Source organism: Taudactylus pleione, unplaced genomic scaffold, assembly GCF_031769625.1.
Source record: "Taudactylus pleione unplaced genomic scaffold, aTauple2 ptg000280l, whole genome shotgun sequence".
NCBI classification, from domain to species: domain Eukaryota; kingdom Metazoa; phylum Chordata; class Amphibia; order Anura; family Myobatrachidae; genus Taudactylus; species Taudactylus pleione.
In genome coordinates, this window is record NW_028284682.1 from 1,137,495 (window position 1) to 1,154,434 (window position 16,940).

General features: G+C 43.6%; 1 protein-coding gene across 1 annotated transcript; it reads left to right on the forward strand.

Annotated features, from left to right (window-relative positions):
• The first annotated feature begins 1,498 nt into the window (after window positions 1–1,498).
• Window positions 1,499–16,393, forward strand: LOC148512602 (uncharacterized). The gene is made up of 2 exons (XM_088482016.1): window positions 1,499–1,658; window positions 15,501–16,393. Exons 1-2 carry the CDS (start codon window positions 1,499–1,501, stop codon window positions 16,391–16,393), a joined length of 1,053 nt encoding a protein of 350 aa, XP_088338142.1.
• The last annotated feature ends 547 nt before the right edge of the window (window positions 16,394–16,940 follow it).

Here is a 16,940-nt window from a genome sequence, read left to right on the forward strand (position 1 = left end):
GATGTACACTATAATGAGAGCAATCTCACTGTCTATGAGGCTCCTTTCTTCCTACATGCATTACACCAAATGATATTTTCTTTAATAAAAATTGGTTTGTATTCTTACAATCGCAGGAACAGCTGAGTGTCTGTGTTAACTTCAATTGTTTGTGAAACGTCTTAACGGCTGATGATGGCTTTTGGCTTCTGACATCTAAATGATATAAACTTTATTAACTTAACTTTAAAAAAGAATATGGCAGTAAAAAAGTCATGTATATTCAGGGTTGGACTGGCCCACAGGGGTACAGGGGACATCCAGTGGCAAACGCAGGATTTCCAGAGGGGGGTTTCCAAATGCTTAATTTTAGAGTGAGTATGACCTGTCAATGAAGAGGGCAGAATTAGTACTTTACCAGCTTTAATTAGCGTCATACAAAGTGTATTGTGTGTAATAATTCCAGCATATATAGGACCAGCGATCACAGTAAGCCATTAGATGCAGCAGTAGCCATCCTGCCTGAGCTGAACGTATTTATTTTAGATGTGAGCACCATTCCATAGTATTGGAGCAAGTTCGGGAGCCTGGAGGAGCAGCAGGAGAACCTAGCACTGCCCTGGACATACTGTATATGTACATATTGGGCTCTATAGCAGTGCATCTCTAACAGTGCATGTTTTCCAGATCTTCTAGTTGGTGCACAGGTTATTTATTACTGGCTGATACATGTTAAAAGATCCACAGGTGGTACTAATTATTTCATTTGTGATACTGAGAAGAACATGCAGCACTAGTAACAATCTATTATATTACTATTTCTATAGTGGTCATGGTGTGGGCTGGGGAGGGGGGTTTCCAGGCAGGCGGAAACCCCCCCTGCGTTTGCCTATGACATCACCGATGGACCTTAATGCATGGGGGCCCACACCCTCCTCTAGGTGTCATGTTCCAGACTGTGCACTGAATTGTACATTGTTACTGAATTAGAGGGTCAGTTACCTTGAGGAGCAGGACCACTGATAAACATTGTTTCTTGGTTTGCTTAGAATCGACACTTGTGGTGCGTACACACTGGGCGATAAAATGGACGACTGAACGATAACGATATCGTTCAGTTGTCCACTTATCGTCCATTTTTAACCCCAAAACGATGAACGATAATGACGATGCGCGTTCCCGGGCTGTCATGCAGGCCAACCTGACGATCTCGTCAGGTTGCTGCATGTTGGGGAATGGGGGAGAGAGCCCAGCGCTGAACGATATCGTTAATGATATCATTCAGCGGGTGTGCTCAATGTCATGAACGACATTGAGCACAGCCTACCGGGGACACACTAGATGATATAGCTCAGGGAGCATATCGTGTAGTGTGTACGCACCATAAGATTTGCCTAATGGTTAGCCAAGCAACTTGTGGATGACCACACCCTTTAAGCATGGACCCCTATCACTGAATCCCCCCGGTGGGCCCTTTATGCCTCAGTTTGACACTGTGTATATTGACAACAAAAATACTATGGTTGCAGCGATAGGGCGACAGGAGCTGACTCAAGAAAACCAAATGCCAACGCAACTATCACATGCATTGGGAGAAAAGAGTTTAATGGTGGAGGGAACAGCCCGGTCAATGGTGCTCATCATTGGGGTTCCCACTTCTCCTTCATATCACGCCAATGGTATTCCAACCAAATGGGCGATGTAGCTGACACCCGGCAGGGTGTTATCAGCCAAGCCCTTCCTGGAAGGAGAATGGACCCAGGTAATGCACCATTATGACACTGGTCAGCTGTTATTATCCACCCATACAAACTATGTAAACACCAATAAACCAAATAAAGGAGGAATAGTGGGGAGATCAGTCGCAAAGAAGCTAATCCACTGCTGGGGAAATGAACAAAAAACAGAACACACCCAAGGCGCTGGAACGGATGTTAATGAAGAACTTTTCCTAAGTAACGTTGAACCAAGCCGCTGTTTAGTGGCAGCCAACTATGAGGAAACATCAACAGAAAACAGAACAGTGTTGCATCTAATGGTATAAAAAAGGATAATAATTATAAATTGATAAATAGTAATTCATTTATTAACTTGTTAATTGCTGTCAAAAAATAATTTATATACTGTATATAAATGTGTGTGTGTAGACAAATTGTTGAACCTGGCACCAGGTGAATAACACCTTAGACATGCAATTAATAAGGGAATATGCACTCCCTAAGATTATTAGGTGGCTGCTGGAATTAAGTTGTATGTGGTGGTAAGCCACACTAATAATACAAATGAAAACAGCGCATACTAGTGCAATAAATCGGTGAACAAAGTGCAAAAGTGCAGAATAAATTATATCTTATCTTAAAACTTCTTTGGTCTTCAACCTTTTCTCAAGTCTATGAATGTGTTTTTGGGATATGAATATACAGAAAATAGACAATCAAACTATAGTGCATATTGTTAATATTCAGTTATCTCATATAATTAGGACAGAAGGGGTCATTCAGACCCACTCGCAAGCGGCAGTACGCTCGCAAGTGGGTCGATGTTCCCCACTGCACATGCGCACGACGGAGGGACCTCCGTCGTGCGCATGCGCGAGACCCGGACTGCGACAGCCAAGCTGTCGCTCCGGGTCTGGCACCAAAAGGGGCATGCTGTCGATGGTGACTGACAGCACGCCCCCTTTGGTGGGCATGCCGGAGGCGTGCCTGCCAGACGGAGGCGTTCCCATGAGAACACCTACCGTCTGAAGCCGGCCCCACTGATGGTCAAGACCATCGCGACCATCTTTTTGGACGCTCGTATATGCTGTGGGTGGTGACCCACAGCTATACGAGCGTCCAGGAGGACGCTCCATTTTAATGGAGGAGGGCCCTGATTCAGAGCGAGCGCTCTGGTCAGAGCGTCCGGCTCTGAATCAGGCCCTGAGTGCATTTCATATGCAAGGAGTGAATTCAACACCCGAGTCAGAGAGTGTCTGACTCTGGGCAAGAGAGGGTTAATGTTTTGGTTAGGAGGTGGTGTTATGGGATGGGGTGAGGTTGGTTGGCTTATAGGAGGGAGGCACTGGGGTGGGGTTTTAGGGCCATTTCAGAGTGTGATGTAGAAGTAATTTTATGGATATCTTCCTTGTCATTTGTTCCCCGCCCTCCCTCCCTGGTTTATTTATTTGCTGGGTGTTAGCTTTGGTAGTGGCAGAAAAGAACGGTTGCAGTCGGCATCTGTCTCTGGAGCCTGAGGTGCTCTCCCCTCCAATACATGGCTTAGGCTGATTCTTCCCTACTGGGGTCAGCAGCACCATTGTTCCAGGTGGGCCTCACGTCGTGTCATTGAGGTGGGAGGTGAATACTTTGGGTGTGGTAATTGGCTGGCTGGTCACCTCCCATTTTTAAGGGTGGTGTATGGAGTGGCAGTTGGTGAATCTTGCATTGTGGGGCTGTTCCTTTGGTGTCACTATACTTTGGCTGTCTTTCCTTCTACTTAGATTATTTAGTTGATGCATTGTCTATTAGTTTAATTAGATTTAATTAATAATAGTTTAATTAGATAATATAAATAAAGCTGACATTCCTCTCCCCTTACGTAAGTCACAGTGATGTTATTTCATCATTGTTATGGTATATTGCTTTACATTACACTGGGAGGAGGAGGACATTCATTTGGCAATGGGGAGCTTATAGACTTGTAATTTCATACCTTAATATGGATACTAGTAGGGACAATTTACCATAAATAATATATCCACTACACGGTAATTACACATACAAAGAAGTACAATTTATTTAGCACTGAGTCAAATACTATTAAAAACAATACAATGATGCATCCACAGGCATCTGATACTGTAGGTATCAAACATACAATATGGAAATAAAGGTAGCGCTTAGCTGTCCCAGAGGATGGAATCAGGATAGCAGAACTGCTCCCAACGCGTTCAAAAGGATATTGCATTATGAGCATTGACAGATATTTATAGGAGTAGTAAGGGGTTGGACAGGAAATAGATAAAACATCACTTCCTGTGATATCATCAAACTGAACTCTAATAGTATATTTTTAAGAAGTTAATGTATGTGTTTAATGCTATAATGCTAGAAATGAAATATATACACATCCGCCGCCACTCAGCATAAACAGTACGGTACCTCCATGGGGTGTGGTATATTTTGTTGACATTCGTAATGTCGATATGAAAGTCAGTATGTCAACATGCTTGCTAAACGACATTGACTGTGTCGTCATTCATCATGTCAACACTGATTACATGTCGACAAAACATCCCTGGTGGTCTATTTGTGACCTACCGGGTCCGGCAGCTTTACCGTACGACTAATCGTAACCCCTAACTGTAACCATCCTCCTAGTGCCTATATGTCGATATTCTGACAATATCCCACCTCCAAATGCACAATGTGAATTGGGAGCGCCTGTGCTGCACTTCAGTCAAGAGGCTTGATCCACTACTGAAACTTATCATATAAAGCTACCTAAAATCTAACTCCTCCTACACCCCCCTCCCCCTTCAATGGCTAACACATTTCCCATACCCCAATAATCACTAAAACAAAACCCAACATGATGTCATCAGGCTCAAATAAACTCAGCTTCAGGGTTTAACCCCCTTCAGGCTTATGGGCATCCTTCTTTCAGCATTCTCCTCATTTACAAAGGATTATGATTATGGAAATGATGATTCTGTTTGAATAAGAAAGAATGGTGCCAATCAGCACCTATCAATAAAATTATCAAAGTATATATATATATATTTATAGACAGATATAGATCTATAGATAGATAGCTAGATAGCTGGATAGAAAGATAGATAGACAGACAGATGAGATAGATAGATAGATAGATAGATAGATAGATAGATAGATAGATAGATAGATAGATAGAGATATACACAGACATCGGGCTACCTGCCTGTCAGCTCTGATGCTTACTTCTCATTGTGCCTGGGACCTGGGAAACGCTGAAGCTGAGTAACTGCAGGCAGCCTTGGCTCTGGTCTGACCAGTCAGTGAAGCTCCTCGGCAGCCGCTGTATGGGAACAGCTGAGCTGCCGGGGAGTACCGCTGCGGAGACAGCTAAATGCTCAACTCCGGTTTTTAGTTAGTAGTAGTGGCCGGGGGAAGGGGACAGTGTGTGTGGGCCCCCTATGTGTGGGGGCTCCGGGGTTACCGACCCTGCCGCCCTGCCTATAATCCGACCCTGGTGCCAATTGTAATCCCGTACAGAAATCAATGATTGTGATATGTGATCATTTAGGTCTATAAGAATCACTGGTCCTGTGCTTTATTTATGGTTGATTTCACATACAGTAATAAATGTCGACTCTCAATTGCTACTTATGGGGGAATAGCTAACACGCTGTATCACAGTTCTGACCTCAGAATAGAAGATGAGGACACACGAGAATGTTGCACTCCATCACATTGGGGTGACAGAGTGAAAGAAACTCATGAGCCTCCTAGAGATTGGGCCCCTGTCAGTCTGGCCCCATAACACAACACATATATATATAGTACAGGTTGAGTCTCCCATATCCAAAATGCTTGGGACCAGGGGTATTTTGGATAACGGAATATTCCGTATTTTTGGAAAAATTGAATACCATAATGAAATATCTTGGGAATAGGACCCAAATATACACACAGAATGCATTTATGTGTTATATACACCTTATACACACAGCCGGCAGGTAATTTTATACAATATTTTCAATAATATTGTGGCTCAAACAAAGTTTATGTACAGAAATGAAATTCATTTATGCTTCATATACACCTTATACACTCAGCCTGGAGGTAATTTTTATACAATATTTGTAATAATTTATGCCTTAGACAAAGTTTGTGCACATTGAACCATCAAAAATCAAAGGTTTCATTATCTCAGTCATGCCAAAATTATTCCGTATTTCGGAATACTCGGATATGGGAGACTCAACCTGTATAATCCTGAAATTAGTGCTGCCAGGACAAATTACACCACAGTGTAGATCAGGGGTTCCCAACCACGGTCCTCAAGGCACACTAACAGTCCAGGTTTTAGGGATAGCCATACTTGAGCACAAGTGACTTAATTAGTGCCTCGGTTATTTTCATTTAAGCATCTGTGCACAATCATGGATATCACTAAAACCAGGACTGTTAGTGTGCCTTGAGGACTGAGGTTGGGAATCACTGGTGTAGATGAAAACAAAAGAATAATATATAAATGACTATGGCCCTCATTCAGAGCCGTTCGTTAGCATCAGTACGCTCGTTGCATTCCGATGTTGTGAAACCACGCATGCGCCGGTGTTACACTGCGCATGTGCGTACGGCAGATTGCGAGCTTTTTTGGTCTCGTTCGTCAAATTGCGAACAGGAAGTGACATGAGAAATGTGATTGACAGAACAGGCCGTTTTTGGGCGTTGACGGGGGTGGAGATGGAAAAACGCAGGCGTGGTGAGGCGTTTTTGGGGCGTACATAAATTAGCTCATGTGAACGTCAAATGTGTTCGTACCAAGTCATATGTCACAGGTTGATCCTCTTTCCGTTCAAATTGCGCGCACAGCTTGGGGTATGGATTACTCGACCACAATGGCGATGGGCTTGTCCTCCGGTCCGGGCCTCCTCGATGTTTCATCGATTTCTCACGGCTTGTCAGAAAAACAATCAACTTTGAATTGCAAACTAGCTTGTAATGTGTTTTGAAAAGAGTTTTTTTGGTTAGCACAAAACCGTACGCAGGTGAAAATCTCAGCTGCTAATTTTAGGATTACACAATCAATTAGCGTACATTTTTAGGAATGTTCTGTTTTTGGGGGGGGGTTTTGTGCTCTTGTAACAATAATGTCATCATGTTTGTGTGTATTTTACCATTTTGCTTTTGGCTGGCGAATTTGCATCCTTTTTTTTTTTTCAAAGTGTTCCTTAAAGAAACCTTTTTTTTTAAACCCTTTGTTTTTTGGGGGGGATTTCGTTTTTGGCTTGTGGGCCCGGATTAACTCTAAACCATTTTTCAAATAATGTCACAATACAATGGAGAACATTTGTCAAATTTTTTATTTCATACACACATTTTTAAAGATTTCAGGTGCATTTGGCAAATACAGTTTTTGGGCAGTGTTAGCCAATAATAACGGAAAGAATTATGTCAAAAATATTCCCAGTGTTGGCAAACTTAAAAAAACACATTAAAAACAATTCACAAGAAAGGAGAGGGAAGATTTGGCCCTAAAGGAATATGGGGCAAGCACAGAAGGAGTGTGGGAAAAGTAGCCAGTGCTGTCATCGCTTTTTTCCCCGTTTGGCTGGGGTAGGGTGGGCGCCAGACTGGGTCCGGGATGTCCTCTGGCTGGCCTGTCCAGAGGCAGATGTTGTGGCCTCTGGACTAGGCACAGGGCTAGGCACATTTGGAGGAATGGCTGTTGTTGGGCCAGAGGTGGAGGATCCTGATGTTCCGGCAGGAAGGGAGGTCGGCTCCACCATGTGCTGGCGAACGAGCTGCTCCAGGGCATTGGCTATTCTGATGTTGGCCCTGGTATTTTCAGCCAGGGCCTGACCAATGGTCACGTTGGCCGCAGCATTTTGCTCCAGGGCCTCAGCCACCCGTAGCAGACTGGCGTCCATCCTCTGCAGAATCTCCGTATGGTAATCCGATTTAAACTTGAGTTCTGTGAGGAGTGCCACTGCCTGCGAGGGGGGTTGCCCTGGACTGGCTTCTGCAGGGTCCTCAGCCAGATGTACTGGTTCCTCCCCTGCAGAGCCAGCAGAAATTCTGCGGCCAAGGCTCCCCTCTGGAGCAGACTCATCCGCCTGTGTCTCTGTGAGAAAAAAGAGAAAAGAGGAACATTACAATCTACATATTGTCTCAAAAACATTTCAGAGTTGGTTACATCACAACATTTACCTGGGACAACATGAGGAGCCGCAAAGTCTGGCATATCCGTATCCATGTTGGACACGCCAAACACCTCCACAGCCTGCACACACTCCTCTGCCAGCTCTTCCAAATCAGTCAGCTCCAATGACACAGGGGTGGGACCCCCACCTGTCCCCCTTGCATGCCTAGCCCTGTCAGCCAGTTTTTGCTTCAGGCGATATTTGAAGTCTTGCCATCTGTGGGTGAAAAAGTTGGCATTATTCCTGCATTATTTGGCCCTGTATCCACTTTTTTTGATTTTATTTGGTTTAACTTACCTGCGTTTGACATCCCGGGCTAGACGGACAAAATCACCCACCCTATTGACAGCACTGGCTATCTCCTCCCACATTCTCCACTTCTGGCTTACACCCATATTCCTGTCTGCCTGTGGCAGGATGTCCACACACTTCTGAATCAAAACCTCCATCTCCTTTCTTGTGAATTGTGGCTGCCTTTACTTTTTGCCAGCTTTGGCCGGAATACTGGGCCTAGCAGCCTCTTCCATGTCATCCTCAACACCTATTTACATTAAATGTTTGGCAATTTAGATGTCAATCTTTCACTCTATTCTGGTTCTAAATAATCCTTGAATAGAAATGAGAGAAATACTTACCGGCCGCCTCTTGGCCATTGTTTGGCTGGTCTGTAGCCATTTTGCTGGTTACAACTTGAACTACACCAGACCGTTTGTTTTTTTCCGTGACGTATTTATACATGCGTCCTTATTATTCGACCGCATCATTGATTGTGCGTTCCTATGATCCGTCCTTAATTTGAGTGGGAAACGAAACACTATTTATGGCTTTTGGCGACTCGAGTCGAGGTGGCGGGTGTTGTTTGTTGGAGGTTGCGTGGTTCGGACTGTATTGTTGGAGGGAGTAGTGTTTGTAGGAGGATTTTTGGAGTGTGTTCGAGGCGTTTTTTTTTAACAACTTTCCGTTCGCATTTTTTGGTGTGGTTATTTTATTTGTGGTTTATTTTTTGTGTAAGTTTTTTCCCGTCATCCTTGTGTAAATTATGGATCTACAAAATAGATTTTTTAGTTCAAAAAATAATATGTTTTTTTTGTTGTAGGTTTTTTTTGGCAGGGCCCCAACGACGTTTTTGTTCTGTGACTTATTTATCGTGTATTGGTAAGTTTGGATTTTAACTTGATTTTAAAATGTTCATGTATTGTTCTTCGCATATTTTGGACTCAGTAAGGTATTTTTTGTGGTTTTTGGGGATGTTAAAAATGCGAACCATTTAGCGTACTTTTGTAGGCTTCATTCCCCCTTGTATAAATGCAAACTATTTAGCGCACTTTTGTTGGCTTCTTCCCCCTTGTCAAAATGCAAACCATTTAGCGCACTTTTGTTGGCTTCTTCCCCCTTGTCAAAATGCAAACCATTTAGCGTTCAATTTTTTGGGTGCTTTTTTTTGGGCTAATTGTGGAAGTCCTCTCAATGTAGGTTTTCTATTGTTCGAAATGTGTGCTGCCCCCCTATATTTTGGCCCATTTTCTAAAATCAGAAGCTTACAAAATGTCCACCCCAAATGCTAAACTTATTTTTTGATTTTGAAATGTAGGTTTTGGAAATCATGACAATACCCCAGCATGTAAGCATCTTTGGATTTTAACGAAAAGATAAGTATTTTTTTTGCAATTTTTTGGGCAACATACCTTAACTACATTACTTACCATTTCAGGTTGATGTTGGTCGTATTATTTTGGCCATGCTGCCAGAAGCCGACCAACCTCAATCTCGTCCCAGGCGTAGGCATCATAGGCATGCAAGGCCCCAGATATATAGAACACGTGTCACCTTTTTTGGAATGCCCGATGATGAGGTGTTAAGGCGCTACCGTCTTCCGCCCCAAATCATCATATACACTCTCTCATTAATAGAGAGTGATCTTGAGCGGCAAATTGACAGTCCTACAGCAATACCACCACTTACGCAATTAATGGCGGTGTTACATTTCTGTGCCTCAGGATCCTTTCAAACCATGGTGGGAATAGTTGTGGGAATCTCACAATCCTCCTTTTCAAGGATCCTGAGGGCAGTGATGGAGGCCCTTTTCAAGCACCTCCATCATTTTATTAAAATACCTTTGGAAATGGCTTCCCTTAGTGTGGCAAAGGCCAATTTTTACCCAATAGCTGGCTTCCCACACATCATAGGGGTTGTGGATGGTACTCACATACCACTTCAGCCTCCAGCATGGCTGGAGGCCATTTTTCAGAACCAAAAACACTATCACTCACTGAATGTAATGGTGGTATGTGATGCCTCCCTCCGAATCCTGTCCCTGAATGCAAAATTACCCGGGAGTGCACATGACTCACTCGTCATCCGGCAATCAGGGATTTGGCATAAATTAAATAACCTACAAGCTGGTGATGCGTGGCTTCTGGGTAAGTGGAGACCTTTTTTAGATACCAATGCAAAGCTTGATACACAGTGATCCTGATTTTGTAACTTCTTTTTCACAGGAGACAGTGGCTACCCTTGCACGCCCTGGCTGCTCACTCCTTATTTGGCTCCCACACCAGGCCCACAAAGTGAGTATAATTCCGCACTTACAGCTACCAGGCAAGTGGTGGAGCACTGTATCGGCCTTTTAAAAGGCCGATTCAGATGCCTCCATCGCTCTGGTGGCGAGTTCATGTATTTGCCGGATATGGTTTCGAAAATTGTGGTCCTGTGTGGGATGTTTCACAACATTGCCATAAGGAGTTGTGTCCCAATGCAGCCAGAGGATGCCTTGCCTGAGGATGGCCCCCCCGAGGTTGTTCGGAGGTCAGTATGTGGGGGGGCCATACGCGATGATGTGGTGGCCAGATTTTTTAGGTAATTATTGTCCCAAATGAAGTTAGATGACACAATGTAGACATGTAATAATGTAATTAAAAATTTTACAATTTTTTTTTACTTTTTGTGTTTTATTCCCTAATATTTTTCGGAAAAACGATGACTACTACCTGATCCTAAAAATTTACTTCATGTGGACACATTGGATTTAACTTCTGGACCAAATTTGTCGTCAACTCATTTGTGGAATCATGTTGGCATGCTACTTCATCAAACAGTTCTTGATTGTTTTTTATTTGTTTTTTTGGGTGTAGGCTGATTTTTTTAGAGAGTTTTCACTGTGCGTATTGATTGTCAAAAATCACTTTGTGTTTCTTATTTGTGACTAAAATATTTTTTGTTACGTTTAAAAAAACATTTCCTTTCTAAATTACATGCAAGTGTAACCTGGTTCAAAAATGGAAAACTTGCTTAAGGGCTAATCCTGTAATGATTAAAATTTACCAGTATTTTACCATGTTTAGTGGCTCCAAACAAACACCCAAAGGTATTATGGTGAATCAGTATGTTTTCTAATCTCGGCCTAAGCAGGTTTCATTTAATATTTACCTTACCCCCCCCCAAAAAAAAAAAAAAAAAATGCTGCTAATTCTACAAACCTATTGGTATTGTTAGGTGTTGAATGTGCCAGCTTACATAATTCAGCTTTCTACAATGTAAGTTACATTACTTTAAAAAAATTGCTGCAATAGTCAACTTATGTAAGGTTAAACAATATAATATTTACAGAGAAGGAATGAGACTTTAAACCAAACTTGTTTTTTAATTTTTTTCAAACATGTCCAAGTTTTGGGCAAAGCAAAAAATTAGTGGTGCAGGATCCCCGCCATGTGATCAAGGACCACCAGCATGCCTATAACATGGCCCCTCAGCCTCTGCACACATGCTGCTGCCTCTGTCAGACGCCTCTGGTCCTCTGTGGGTTAAAAAATTGAGGTGCTTAATAAAATAAAACCTTAATTTTGTTTGACAAACAACTTCAAAAGGAAATTCAACTTTACAAAAAGTGACAATTTTGACAAACGTTACAATTCAAATCCTAAATTCTTGGCCCAAGTAAATTCCAAGAAATGACTCAGAAAACTAAAAAATTAAAAAATGGAGAAGTACGCACAAAAACTACATTTGTTGGAACCGTAAACAAGAGATACAAGTATGAGTGTTTGGACATGTGTGATATGTGTAAGGGGAAAACATCATAGACATTTTTAAACCAAGATATATATAACAAACATTCTAAATAACTAAAATTTGAAAAATGCACAGGCAAAGGATAACATCCACCAAAAAATCAGAAAAATAAAAAATAAGTTAAAAGGGAAACATACCGTTGACAATGACGCCTGGACCTGTAGCCCCACCATCGTCCTCCTCGGAGGTAGGCCAATGCAGGTCTGTTGTAGGAGCGGTTATTTCTGAAGGTGGGGAGGGGGTGTAAAAGAGAGGGGTGGTTGGAGGGGAGGGTGATGAAAAGAGAGAGGGGGGTTGAGGGGAGGGGGAATTTTGAGGGATGGGAAGTATCCTAGAGGGAGGGGCGTCCGGATCTGGCCAGGCTGGGTTGGAGGGTGAATTAGGGGTAGGTTGGGGAGAGGAGGATTGGCTGGGAGTTGGGGATAGGGGACGAGGCCCCTAAATGATGGATCACAATTTAAGTTTTGTTTAATTTTTTACCTTGAAAACATCCAAAAATATTATTTAAAAAAAAACAAAAATGGAAAGCATGCACACGCAGATATGTAGTAAATAAACAAACAGGCCAAGAATGAAAACATGCACACGCAGATATGTAGTAAATAAACAAACAGGCCAAGAATGAAAACATGCACACGCAGATATGTAGTAAATAAACAAACAGGCCAAGAATGAAAACATGCACACGCAGATATGTAGTAAATAAACAAAGGCCAAGAATGAAAACATGCACACGCAGATAGGGCCGCAAAAAAAAAAGGAAAGCAAAAAAAAATAGACTTACTTTCAGCTATACGCTGTCTAAAACATGCCAGCAAGCGTGGCGTGCGGCGTTGCAGATCCGACCACCTGCGCTCCAGCTGGCCGATCTGTCGGCGTGAACCTCCGCATAGGCGGAACGCTTCTCTCTGTTGCTGATGGGGGGAGGCTGGCTGGTTATCCGCCGGTCCATAACCTTGTAAGTACAAGAAGCTCCCGCCTGGTGAACGCAGAGGCTCTCATGATGGCAATGGTGGATTTTGGAAAAAACAGTTTTAATAAAGACCAGATAATAATTTTCATTGGCTAATGTATTTGGAAAATTCACAGGAACCATTCTATTGGTTAGTGAATGAGTCATGTGTTCGACAGGCTAAAAAATCTAATGTGAGTTATGATTGGCTTAATGCAGTGACATGCGTTAGCTAATTTAACTAAAAAAATGAAACAAGTAAAATATGCGTCAGACAAAACACGGAAAACAATAGGAAAATTGACAAAAACATGTATTTTGGATAAAGGAAACCATTGTTTAAACCATACGTATTCTGCGTGAAAAAACAAACACGGACAAGAGTAAAGTTTATTGAAAATGAAAAAAAAACGAATTGCAAACATGTGAAGAGCAATTAAGCTAATTGATATATTGATTGGCATGATACGATTGAAGTAGGTATGCAGAATGAACGAGCAGGTAATCGAAATCTGACAGGCCCACTTCCGGTTTGTACTTGTGCGAGCGTTCCCTGCATGCAAAATTGGAGATGTACGGTCGCAATTTGGCTCGCTCGTTAGCTAGAGGAGGGGTTGGGAGACTATGGGGCGGAAGATTAGCTGCGTACGAAATTACGAGCGAGCGCTTGAATTTCCATTTTTCGGCACGTACGCCGAACGTGTGAAAGGCCACTTGCATCCGGCTCTGAATGTGGGCCTATGTGTCAGCATATACTTAATAGGAGATTGTGGGCCTGATTCAGAGATAGACGCAATGGAAACTTTTACGCAGATCTAGCGACTGTCATTGCGCATTAGCCACATTGCGCACGCGCTGTGATTGTCTTGCGATTCCGCAAGAACAGAGAACTCATTCACAAAGTGAGTGATGGGTAGTCAGCATTTGGGGGAGGTAACGGGGGTCAGAAAAAAGCAGGCGTGTCTTACCGTTTGAACACCGTTACATGGGCGTGCATAAATTAGCCATTGCATTTACATATGCAGCATGAGAGCCCTCTGTGCGTCAGGAGAGCTGCAGTGTTTACGGCTAGTCAGACCTGCTTGATATGCGTCGATGTTATCAATATTCACGTAGGTAAGCAATGTCATGCACATATGAGAGTACTTATGCTCGAGTAAGCTTTGGAACATATTTTCGCAGCTGCGTACCATGCAAAATCGCAGCTGCGTTGGCATTAATCGTCCATCACCGAATCTTCAGGTCCTTTGTGTGCAATAATTGCTATAATGGGTAAGCTCTCCTGCAACCACATGGAATCTCCTGTAGGTGAGCCCCCGGCCTCTGTAACACAATGTGTAATCATTCGATAAACGAAATGACTGTATAGGAGTGTAGAGGGTTAAACTTCCTAGGCTGGGGGCGGACCGGAGTGGGGAATCATGTGTCATGTAGGGCCAATGGGTTTTTAGGGTTGTTGTTTCTAGCAGGGATATCAGAGTTTGTTGGAGGCGGAGTCAGCCTCTTTTGTTCCTGTCTTGGAGTGGGTAAGTGCTCTTACCTGAGCTCTGTTATAGTTTCTTCATAGCTATCCTTCTGTTTTCCTTTCCTCTTCTTATCTTTATTCTTCACCTTCTTCTGCATCTATCCCTCTCTCTCTTCCCCCCCCCCACCTTTGCGCTGTGCGCTCTCTAGATAGCGCACTATCTCGATGACTTCCTCTGCGTGGGGCCCGCTGGGTCAGAGCGTTGTAACGAGTTACTTGGTTCCATGAGAGCGCTGTTTTTTCATTTTGGAGTACCAGTGGCAGACGAAAAGACAGAGGGACCCCTCTCGTGTTTGTCATTTTTAGGTATCGAGATTGATACCTTGGCTGGATCCTGTCGTCTGCCGCGCGATAAAATTGACAAATTGCGAGACTCCATTTCAGAGTGTTTGGTTGCGCGCAAAATTTCGCTCAGGCAGGCCCAATCACTGTTGGGTTGTATGAACTTTGCCTGTAGAGTTATACCGATGGGGAGGGTATTTTGCAGAAAGCTAGAGAGGGCCACAGCGGGGGTTTCCAAACCTCACCATTTGATCCGTTTATCGTCAGAAATAAAGAGAGACCTGGAAGTTTGGGTTTCCTTTTTGGCAGATTTTAATGGGATCAGGATATGGTTATCCCCTCTAGTGGACAATGTGGATTTGCAGCTTTTCACTGACGCAGCAGGATCTTCGGGGTTCGGTTGCTACCTGAGGGGATCCTGGTGCGTCGCAACTTGGCCGGAGGAGTGGATTCGTGCAGGTTTGACAAGAGATATGCTGCTCTTAGAACTGTTCCCAATAATGGTGGCCTTGGAGGTCTGGGGCGAATGCATCTGCAATCGCAGCATTTTGTTCAGATGTGACAATCTGGGCGTGGTGCATGCGATAAACGGGCAGCGAGCAAAGTCGTTGCTGGTTTTGCGTGTGCTAGCGCAGCTGGTGCTTGCCTGTTTGCGTCATAATGTGCTGTTTCGAGCTCAACACGTACCCGGAGTTGACAACGGGATTGCCGATGCACTGTCCAGATGTCAATGGGGTCAGTTCCGTACATTGGCTCCTGATGCAGAGACTGATGGTGTGCTGTGCCCCTCTTATGTTTGCCAGGTTATCAAGCCGGACTGGAAGGGTTAGCGGAGCTGTCCATTGCACCAAGTACCCTCAAGGCTTACCGTCGGTCTTGGGAAGAATGGGAAGTTTTTTCCCGTAGCCAAGGCCTTGGAGGTAAGGGTCAGCATCAATTGATGCTTGCTTTTATTTGGCAGCTGTATGTATCTGGCAAATCGAGAGCGGTAGTTTCACGGTACCTGGCAGGTATTTCGTTTTTCTCCAAATTGAAGGGAATCCCTGACCTTACAAGGAGTTTTGTCATCACAAAGGCCTTGAAAGGTTGGGCGCACGCTGAGCCGGTTAACCCCGATAAAAGACGGCCTATAGACATTTATCTGTTACCGTCCATTCTAGGAGCGGTTGCGGACGTGGCGGCCTCCGGTTTCGAAACGCTTTTGTTTAAGTTAGCTTTTTCCATGGCTTTTCATGGTGCTTTCCGGGTGTCGGAATTGGTTGCTCCCTCCAAGTGGAGGGATTCAACTATGCTGCGTTCGGATGTGAAGGTGGGTGAGAGGTCCTTGCTGTGCAGATTGCGTCGTTCTAAGACCGATCAGTTAGGCAGGGGTCGCTGGATAACATTGGTCCCCTCGGCGGATTGTCAAATTTGTGCGGTCGGCTTGGCCACTCGTTATGCATCGGTTAGACCCTCAGCGGAGGGCTCATGGCTGATGCATGGCGATGGGCTTCCACTGACAAAATTTCAGTTTAGCTGGATGCTGCGGCGATGTCTTTGCAGCGTGGGCCTCTCACCAGGGGAGTTCGGCATGCATTCATTTCGAATTGGTGCTGCCACTTCCGCCGCCGCTGCGGGATTTCCAGAGTCACAGATTCAGGCTCTGGGCCGATGGAAATCAGCCAGCTATAAGCGTTACATTCGGCCGAATCATTGAGGTTAATGTTGTGCATGCATGTTACATATGGTTTGTTATGTTTTACGAAGTGTCATTGGTCTTGGTCTTGTTTGTTTTCCCCTGTCTTTCCTACTCGGGGATTAGCTACTCGCCATTGATTTCAGTGGTAGTCTGGAGAGTTTTGACGATTTTTTTACCTGATCTGACGGATTTAATTCGGCTATTTGGTTTATAATTACAATTATATGTCCCTCAGCAGGTTTTACGTTTTCTCTCTGGTCGAGTTCATTTGTGTTATCCGATATCTCCCCCCCCCTTCTTTTTTATTTTAATTTATCCTCTTGTGTCTTCATGTCGCTTCAAATTGGCACAGAAGCTCGTTGATCTTTAAAGATTCAAGTCAAAATTTTTCTTTTTGGCAGATCCTCACTAATATGTTCCCCGTTAGATATGCATTATTAAATATGCTAAAATTTTACAATAACTTTAATCTTTTCTTTGTTTTTCCCTCATTATAGGAATGGCTTTTGATGATTGTGCTGTATGGATAATTGGCCGTTCATTTGTTTTCTGGGCGGCTAGGTTC